We start from the raw sequence: 10,019 nt of genomic DNA, 5'->3' as shown, positions 1-10,019 counted from the left end.
AAATCAACCAACCTGGCTGAGTTCTAAAGACAGAAAACATGCACAGAACCTGGAAGGAGCCTTATTCCTCACCAGGTTTCCCTCAGTTCCCGGTGCGGCACCACCTTGTCCCAGCCCGAAGGCCCCCGGCCCCCACCCGCTCCAGAAGGGGGCTGGCGGGGGAGATCAGCCCCCGACAGGGGTCAATCTCTGGCTGGGAGCCCGATAGGGGGTACCCAACGCAGGAGGGGGGCCAGGCGGGACCGCGGAGGCCGAAGGAGCCGGAGAAAGTGCAGGAGCGCTCCCCGCCCCGGCTACGCCCGCCATGCGCCCCGCCCAGCGCAGCCCCGTCACGCGCACCCACGGGGTCCAGGCTTGTCCCCATCCGGTAGCGCAAGTAGGAAGCCGCAGTAGCGGCAGCAGGTAGAGGGGCTTCCAGAAGGAGACGGCGGCAGCGCCCCCACTCGGCTGCTCAAGCCAGCAGCGCGGGTACCCGCGAAGCGCCTGTCCCCGGGGAACGCGCCGGCTGAGCCGTCGGCGGCCAGAGCCCCTCCGCCCGTTTGGTTTTCGGTAAGAGGAGGGGTCCGCACCTCTGCAGCTCTAGAGGGATGTGCCTGCGCCTGCGCACTTGCTCACTTCGCTTTGGGCTCGCTTGGCCGCTTGGCCGAGTGGCCAGGATGCGGGTGGGGAAGGCGCCTTAGGTTCCNCCGTCTGGCGTTTATTATTTGGAATAATGTGCTCCGCAGAAGGCCCCGGTTGACCATGCAGCCCGAGGCTCCCAGGGGAAACCCTCGGCGCTCATCTTTCCTCGCCCGCCGCATTTTACAGACCCCCCTGGCTCCCCAAAAGGGAAGGAGGCGGCCTAAGGTCGTATCTTAGAGGTCGATCCAGGACCAAAAGCTAGCAGTTTGGTCTTTCGCGTTCGGCCGTGCCCCCCGACTTCACTGTATCCCCCTCATCCTGCCCCGCATCGCGTCCTCCATGAGGCCCTGTTCGCAGGACTTGGGGAGCGCTCCCCTTCACGCCGCCACGCTGCGCCCTGGGGAGGGATGGCGGACAGTGGTTAGGCTGCCGGTCCTGCCGCCTGGGGCGCGAGCTGAGACCGCGATGGCCGGGGGACCTGACCGGCTGCCGGACGGGAGGAGAGGGGGAGGCAGCACGCCGGCCGCGCCGTGGGGGCAGCCGGGGGATGCTGAGGTGGCACTGGGCCCCGGGGCACCCTGAGCCGGGGGCGTCGTCCGCGGGGCTTTGTCTGGGCGGTGCCGTCTTAGCCAATGGGAGCGCGGCTCGAGCCGAGCCCCCGTGGCTCCGGCCGACGCGTAAGGAGCGTGGCGCTGCCATTGGCTGCGCGCGCTGCGCGCTCGGCGCGCGGTGAGGCTGCGCCTGCGCGTCTCGGGCTTCCCGTGCTCTCAGGTGCCGGAGCGAGTGCGCACAAGGCGGATCCTGGCTGTTCGCCCGACGCCTCTTTGGAGGAGGGCTCAGCGCTGCCGGAGTCGTTAGCTCGGCGCGTTTTTTTCCAGCCTGTCGGCCCAAATTGGCCTCGAGTCAGCTGATGTAGAGTCACCGGCTAACCCTGCGAGGAGGCAGTTGCAGGGGCACGTTCGCCTGCATGCCTCCTGCTTCCCGGATCCTTCATGATGCAGCACGTGGCCTACTTTCTCCCTGAGCCTTGGAGTCCCCCTCTGCACAGTTTATATACACCCCAGGCCGGCGAGGAGGCTGACCTTTGGAGTTTGTGCAGTTTTCATACTCTCTTCATACACATTTGTATAGTGTCTGTTTCCTGCCAGACACCGGCGTAGATATTTTGGAGGAAGAAGTGAATGATAGGATAGGTGGATCCTATCTGTGGGGCGCTCACAGTCCAGGAGGGGATCAGTAGTTAGGGGCTTGAATGCTTGGAAATAACCTCCATTACTCCTTGTTTAGGTAAGTGCTATTCTAAGTGCTATTACAGAGGCACAGAAGGAAGGGACAAAATGCAAACGTCGGGGAGAGATTGATTGTTAGGGCATCAGGAAAGGCATCTTGGAGGAGTGTTAATGGAATCAGAACTTGGTCATATGAAGAAGGCACATGTGGTACAGGATGACCAAGACGCAGAAATTGGAGAGTACAGGGGTTGCCAAGTGACGGTATCACAAATGGTCTGTATGAGTAGATGCGAAAAGCATAGTTGGAGACATGATTTGGCGTGAGTGGGTGAGGCCCAGTTTGTATACACTGATTTGAAATGTTGTACGCACTAATGAATAGAATGGTTCTTTAATATATCCTTTGTTGTAATGTTACTCTCTTTTTTACATCTGCACCAAAAACCTTAGAAATATTTTTTATATTCCATTCTTGCACATCCTCCGTTAAATTTGTCAGGTAAATCATATTGGGCTCTTACCTTCAAGACGTGGCCAGATTCTAATCACTTCTAATCACCTTTGTGGTTTCCACCAGGGCTGGCAGCCCTTTTATGTATCTCCAGACAGTACTTGTCACGTTTCACCGGAGCTGTGCAGTGCACAACCTTTGTGGCTATAAATTGTGGCCCTTGGTTATTGCCATAGCATCTAAATGGTCTCCCTGCTTCTGCTCTGGTTGGTTCATCCTCAGTTTATTGTTAACCCAGTGAGGCTTATTGTATTATCGTGTTGTATTAAGTCTGATCATAGTATCCCTCTGCTGAAGACCCTGTTAGATAATTTGCATATTATGTACCTACTGTGTACAGGGCACTGTTAGGTGTTGGGGATATGACAATGACCAAAGCGACCAAAACTTCTGCTCTCAGACTTTACATTCTGATGGGACTGAGAGATAACAAATGAGATAAATAAGTACAATGTGTATAACATTCTTATGTGGTAAGCCAAGGAGGGAGGGGAAATGGAAGCAGGTAAGGGTATAGAAAAGGTCAGGATGGGGGTGGGATTGGTGGGGTGGCCAGCGAGTGATTTACTGAGTAAACATTTGAGTAAAAGATTGAAATGAGAGAATGAGCTTGTGGATGTTGAGGGGGAAGAATGTTCCAGGTAGAGGGAAAAGGAAGGGCAGAGTTTCCAAAGCAGGAGCTTACTTGTCATGTTCTAAGTATAGCAAGAAAGCCACTGTGACTAAGGGCAGTGAACATGGGGGATGAGGCCAGAGAGGTCATGAGAACCCAGATCATGGACAGCTGCAGGGGGGGCAGTTTGTAGTGACTTTGGCTTTTAGTCTGAGCAAGAGTTTGGTGCAGAAGTGACATGATCGAGTTTGCATTTCATAAGATCATGTAGGGTAGTGTCGAGCAGCGTCTGAAGAGGGGTAAGGGTGAAAGCAGGGAGCCTGGTTGAGAGGCAGTTGCAATAATCCAGGCAAAAAGTGATGAAGGCTTAGACAAAGATGTTATCTGAGGCTCCTAGATACATGGTGACGGTGGAGTCAGGATGTGCTGACAGCTTGGCAGTGGAGTGTGCAAAAAAGAGAGGGGTCAAGAAGGAGGAAGACGTAGAGAAGCAGGTATTCAGTGCCATAGCACAAGCTCAGTTTTGGACAGGTTCAAGTGTAATATATGCCTAGTACAAATTATTATAAATTATAATTGATACCTCTTAAACATTACAGTGGGGATGTCGGATGGGCAGGCAGATACATAAATTTGGAGTTTGGAGTAGAAGACTGGGTACAGAGAAATATTTAGGAGTTGGCAGCATGTAAATCTTATGTATTTATTTTCAATTAATTAATTAATTTGGAGAGAGAGAGAGAATGGGAGAGGGGCAGAGAGAGGGAATGTGCTTCAGCACAGAGCCCGACGTGGGGCTTGATCTCCCACATTGTGAGGTCATGACCTGAGCCGAAGTCTAGAGTTGGATGCTTAATCGAATGAGCCACCCAGGCACCCCTGTAAACCATATTTAAAGCTATGAGAGTTCATCATGGTGTTGTGAAGAGCCTACGAATGGAGCCCTGAGACTCTTATCATTTAGCTGTCTGACTTGAATTTGATAGGCAAGCCCTACTCGTAGGGATAGAATGTCTGCTTAATCTGGCATTTGTGACTATGGCAATTTTGACAGCCCTTCAAACGCTTTCTCTCGGAGAAGGACAGATGAGAAGCAGAGAGGAGGAGGCACGTGTTGCTCTTTTCCTTGCAATATCTACAGTGTGGCGCTCTCGGAATATGGGGCAGGCTTAAGAATTAGTAATAATGCTCAGGGACGCCTGGGTGGCTCGGTCGGTTAAGTGTCTGACTTTGGCTCGGATCATGATCTCACGGTCCGTGGGTTCGAGCCCCACGTCGGGCTCTGTGCTGACAGCTCAGAGCCTGGAGCCTGCATCGGATTCTGTGTCACCGCTCTCTTTTTGCCCCTCCCCCGCTCATACTGTGTCTCTCAAAAATAAATACACATTTAAAAAATATTTTTAAAGAATTAGTAATAATACTCTGCAGAAAGATCCTGCTTTCAGTGTATGTAGCTAGTGTTGTTTCTGTTCTAAGGAACAGGGACTATAAACATATTTAAATAACATGGAGAATAAACACCTTGTATGCCTCACAGAGCTGGAAGACAGGAGGGCAAATAGGTCTCAGAAACAGGCCTGTCCTGAGGCGGTTCCGTTGTGCTTCACTTTTTTCTCCGTGTCCATCTCTCCTTTCTGCATGTGGGCCAGGCTCTTCTCTCTGCAGACTGCCTCTCTCCCTCTCCCTCTCCGGCTTCAGGCCCCCCTCCCCGCTGCTGCAGCCAGCTCATTTGTCCCTGCCCCACCGAGGTCGATTTGCATTCTTTCCCAGTGCCAGGGGACAGAGGACGGGCTCTGTCCCAGACCCGGTCCCCCTCGGCCGGAGGGGGGGCCTCACTGTGCAACCACAGCAGCGGAGGCCAAACCCTCTGCAGTTCTAAGAGGCCAGGGGTCAGGTGAGCAGGACAGACGCCCAAAAAGATGACCACTTCAGAGTGTTGGTGCTGTTTTATTGGAAGAGAGTTGCCATCACCTGAGTTTAATCAGGTGCCTGGAATGTGTCTCAGACTAACCGAAGTGCCTCTACTAGGTTTGCCTTGGCTGTGAAGAAGCCATGGCTTGTACTGAAGGCCTGTGTCACACATAGCATTATGAGTCAGTCACCTCTGCATTTTTGAAAAAATGGTGAGACCATTGTCTACTGTCTCATTTAATGCTCCATAAAACGCTTTTAGACTTTGATTCCTGAATAATCCTCTCTCTAAGGAATAACAGGCATCTTTTTCCAATTAGGGCTATAAACCTTGTCAAGTTCCCCTGGTGTATGGCCTTAAGGAAGTCCCTGTTAACTAAGTAGTTAGCCTGTGTAGCCGAGCTGGGCTGGAACTTTTGGGCAAGGCTGTATATACTAAGTAATCAGAAGGGAAATAGCCAAAGGATATATATGTGTGTGTGTATATATATACATGTAGGGATTTCAAACTCAAATGCCCAGAGTCCAGGAAATTAACAAAGGTGATTGTATGGAAGCTCAAGATAGTAAGTGCAACTCTGTATTGCGTTCCAGCATTAGTTAGCTGCCTAGCTGCAGTGCCAAAGGCTGGCCAAACAAAACAGCCAGGTAGAACACACTGGAGGCAGGCTGCCAATTGTCGGAACTTGAATCTCACACCAAAGCCCACTGGTCTTAAAGCTGCTCAGTGTGGGCTCCCTTCATCGGAAGACTTCCTTGTGCAGTCCCAGCTTGCCCCCCTCTGTAGGACAGGGCCTTCCTTTCCCACTTGGTATTGCCACGGCCCCTCCAGGCTTCACATCTCAAAACACGTATGTTCTGTTTCCTGCCTGACGCCCACCTCCTGTGTTCCTGTTTCCTGCCGATGCGCCGTCTTTTCCAAGGAAGTCAGTATTGGGAATGTCTGTCCCTTACAAGGGAGACCTTGATCCTGACGCGCAGGAAGGCATCCGGCTGTGTCCTTTGCAAGGTAGTCCTGTCAGAATGTGACAAGGGATCCCAGCATTGGGGCGAGGTGCACACACTGGTTTTTTTGGAGAGGAGGTACCTTCCGTAGGTTATACATTGAGAGGACGTGTCCTTGAGAGTAGACCCGGCCATTCTCCGCGTGAGAAGAGTTTCTCCCAGATTACAGATTGACACGCGAGCATCTTGATTTTGTGACAGTATCTTATAAATTTGGCAGTCAAGCTCCCTGTGCCAACTTGCCCCGGGGCAGCTGACTGAGTTCAAGGCTCGGGAGACTGTGCCCACCCCCACAAGGCACTCTGCCTTCCTGCAGCACCCCCCTGTCACAGCCACCTCTGTTTCCAAGCCAAAAGGCAAGTGAGGGCTTTTCAAGGTTGAGAACTCCGTATCTGCAGAGAAGAAAGTCTAGCAAAAGGCAGTAAGCTGGCAAACATCCCCAGAGACTACGTGGGAATCCCACTGCTTGTAGCATTGTGTTTGCAGTGAAAAAAGCAACGTGTTTAAGAGACTTAAAAAAGAGGGGCGCCTGGGAGGCTCAGTCAGTTAAGCATCCAATTTCTGCTCAGGTCACGATCTTACTTTTCGTGAGTTCGAGCCCCGCCTTGGGCTCTGTTGCTGACAGCTCGGAGTCTGGAGCCTGCTTCCGATTCTGTGTCTCCCTCTCTCTCTGCCCCTCCCCCACTCATGCTCTGTCTCTTTTCTCTCAAAACTAAATAAACATTAAAGAAACAAGAAACTTGAAAAAGAAGAGATGTAAAATTCGACCATTCTGTGTGTAAGAGACTACTTTGTGACTAGTGCCTTATTCAAGGGGCTGAGTTTTCATGTTCTTCAAGCTATTTTGATTCCTACCCTTTTCCGTATTGTGGACTCAAGGGAAAAGAAAATTGAAAGCAGCCCTCTGTTTGGAGATAATACTGAAGCAGTCTCTACCACAGGCCCTGAGCAGAAGGCATGGAAGGGCTTTAATTATAGACCACTGGATTCGGAGTCACCCAGTGGTGGTGACCGCAGACTCTGTCCTGACGGGAGAGGTGGAGATGTGTGTGCAGAGCCAGCTCAGCCACTGGGTGGGGGAGGGAGACACCCAGGTAAAGAATACGAGTCATGTGGGCCTGTGCCTTCTATGAAGGGCGAGTTTGGGCTCCATTTTGCTGTCCCCTGCCAAGTACTTGCCATGGAAACTTCAGTTTGGGCTACAGGCTGACTTTCTGCACTCAGCAGAGACTCACCAACTGCCTCCTTTGTGTAAGGCTCCTTTGGGCACGAGGGATTTAGTGGTGATCAAAACAGACAACGCCCCTGGTCTCACTGAGCTCATCGTCTAGAAGGAGAGCATAAAGTAAAGAAACAAGGTGATTTTGGATTAAAAAGTGATCTTACAGAGCGCAACCTCTGTGTGCTGCCTGGAGGGTCAGGGACAGCCTCTCTGATGTCCAAAGGGTCAGAAGGACTCAGCCATCTAGAGTGAGGGAGGGGCAACATCCAGGACCCTGAGGCAGGAAGGAGCTTGGCACATGTGGGAAACTTTCAGAAGGTCAGTGTGGCTACAGAGCAGAGGGGAGGGTGGTATCGGACAAGGTTGGGGAGGGACGCAGAGGCCTGTTCCAATAGACATGGAGAGGACGCTCTTAGGCAAGGGATTCACATAACTTGACTGTGTTATATAAAGATCTTTCTGGCTGCAGTGCTGAGAATAGTGTGCGGTGAGTAGGGGCCAGAGTGGGAGCCAGAGTCTGCTGCAGTGTTGGAAAAGATCCCACAAGCCAAGGGATCCCTACTTGTTTTCTCTTCTTGAGGATCAAGCAGTTAGATACCTCTACCTGCTCCGGCAGTCAACAGTGCAGTGGCTGGCCAGGTAATGAGTTTATTAGAGACCTAGCGGCCCAGGTGGCTGGTTAGCAGTTAGGCTGGGTGGCAGCAAAAGGGCAGGGAGGAGCTGCCTCCTGGGTAGAACCTCATTCCTGATAAGAATGGTCTAACTCCAGGCAGGTGCGCCAAGGAGAGGCTAGAGAGGTTCACCAGGACAAGACCAACAGCTCCTCCAGCTGTCGTTGCCTTGCTCAGCTCCCTCCTGGCCTCCCCTTCCCTCCCTCGGGCCAGGACTCACTGTTAGCTGGAACAGGGGGGCAACTAATGCACACATCAGTCAACAGTTAGTAATGCACAGCTAGTCATGGTGCTGAGTGACTAAGGTGACACGACATGGTACATGGCCTTGTGGCAATAAGGTTGATTTGCCTTCCGAAGAAGGTGGCGGGACAGACGGGGTATGTATGTGTTTTAATTTAGGTTGATGGAAGTGTGTCCACCTTTCCAGCTCCCGTCTCCATGCGCTCTGAGCTGCTGATGAACTGAGGCTCAGGGCCAGACCCTGTGTGTGGTGGGGTGTGGAAGGATGGTGGAAAGTTGAGTCCAGTGATACATGCCATGGGCTGGAAGAGCTGCCCGTGGAGGCATGTGACCAAACAGAGTGCGGGCTGGTGTCCTGGGTCACCACAGATCGGCGATCTGCAGGTTGTGGGGAACACAGACAGGAGAATGGGACTCATGGAGTTGGAGTGCCCGAGGGGGTAGGTCCCCAGGTCCTTCCTGTGGTTGCTACTTAGCTTGGTTTTAGGATCACCATCCTGGGCCATCCTTCTCATGTTACCGATGGGTGAAGCCTTGCCCAGGGTTACCCAAGGAGTTGGTGGCACAGCCAGAACCTAGCCTCCTGATTCCTTCTAGCCCGTGGGGCTGCAGCTTGATGAGGGCAGTGCAGGGGGACATTGCTTGGTGCCATGAGCCAAATGGACAGAGCCCAGTTGGGCCTCTCACAACCTGGAGCGAAAATGGCCCCTCCCATCTAAGCCCCTGAAAGGTAAACACAGGAAGGCAACAAGGCAACGCTGAGTATACATTTTGTGTTTCAGAATCCCCCAGGAGGAGGCTGCCCGTTCTACCTCTTGTGGCCATGATGCTGACCGCTCGTCTCTTCAGACCTCTGTCACAGCTCCCCGGGAAAACCCTGAGTTTCTATGATAGAGAAAAGGTAACGAGGTAAGAAACTAAAAGGATGGAGGTGCCCTCGAAGGTCACACCTTCTGGGTGAAACAGCTCTTCACACACGGATGGTGCAGGCGGTGGTAAGGCCTGACCCTCAAAGATGGCTGCCAGCACCTGCTGTCTTCCAGCAAAGGAAATTCCAAGGTGTCTGCAGCAGACAGAGACTTTCACAGGGCACAGAAGAATATCTTTCATCACTCCTTTATTTTCTTCAACTTTTTATTTGGAAATAACTACCCTTATACAAAAGTTGCAAAATTAGTACAGAGGGCTCCCATGTCTTTCACCTAACGTCCTCTGTGTTGTGCAATCAGCAAAACCCGGAAATTGCCACCAATGTGATATGACGACCGGATTCAGATTTCGCCAGATAGCCTACAGATGGACCTTTCCGTGGTTCCGGGTACAAACCAGGGTCCCACAGCGCATCTAGTTGTCACGCCTCCTCAGTCTCTTCCTACTGGAGTCCTTGTTGTTCATGACCTTGACACTTTGGAAGAATGCCTGTCAGTTTGGGTTTGTGTGAGTTTCGTCAGGTTTACACTCAGATGTGTCTGTCTGGAAGAGTCCTACCTAAGTGAGGTGATCCCTCTCTCGGAGCATCACATCAGGATACAGAATGTTGGTGTGGTACTTTGATCATCTGGATAACTGCTCTTTTTAAATCTTACACATGAAACCAGTTAACTAAAATGTCCTGAGGCTTCACCGAACTTTTGTGTGATTTAGAGAAAGTATTAAGTACAAATTAAACAAGCAGTTCTTTGAGAACTTCTGGAATTGCCTTTTCCAAGGGGTTCAGAGTGCTCTGTTATCTCATTTTTGTCTTTTGTAACACAGAGCGAGGCAAAAAATAATTCACTTTCTGTTCCTTTATAATTGAGAGGAGAGAAATTAAGTATCAGGTGAAATTCAAAGTCTCAGCAGCTAGGAAATGGATGGATATTTTCTATCCTGATAAATATGTCTGTCTAGAAGAACATGCATTTAGGCTTTTAGCACCATTTGCTTAAAGGCATTTCCATGGGCTGCAGGAGCTTGGTTGGAGATGGGCTTCAACTAGCAGAAGACATCA

General features: G+C 51.5%; 1 protein-coding gene across 2 annotated transcripts in view; it reads left to right on the top strand.

Annotated features, from left to right (window-relative positions):
- The first annotated feature begins 382 nt into the window (after positions 1-382).
- BDH1 (3-hydroxybutyrate dehydrogenase 1) overlaps positions 383-10,019 on the top strand; it is a 37,152-nt gene continuing 27,515 nt past the window's right edge. The window contains exons 1-2 of one of the 2 annotated variants that reach the window (XM_077754346.1): positions 383-549; positions 8,812-8,938. In XM_077754346.1, coding sequence (XP_077610472.1) covers positions 8,853-8,938 — 86 coding nt within the window. In that variant the 5' untranslated portion in view covers positions 383-549; positions 8,812-8,852. Of the gene's footprint in view, positions 550-1,391; positions 1,909-8,811; positions 8,939-10,019 lie in introns of those variants that run through there. The other variant, XM_077754347.1, reaches the window with a different exon arrangement.

The sequence above is a fragment of the Crocuta crocuta genome, unplaced genomic scaffold (assembly GCF_008692635.1).
Source record: "Crocuta crocuta isolate KB4526 unplaced genomic scaffold, BGI_CrCroc_1.0 scaffold70, whole genome shotgun sequence".
Taxonomy (NCBI): Eukaryota; Metazoa; Chordata; class Mammalia; order Carnivora; family Hyaenidae; genus Crocuta; species Crocuta crocuta.
The sequence above is the reverse complement of the archived record's forward strand: the minus strand, read 5'-3'. Positions and strand labels throughout refer to the sequence as shown.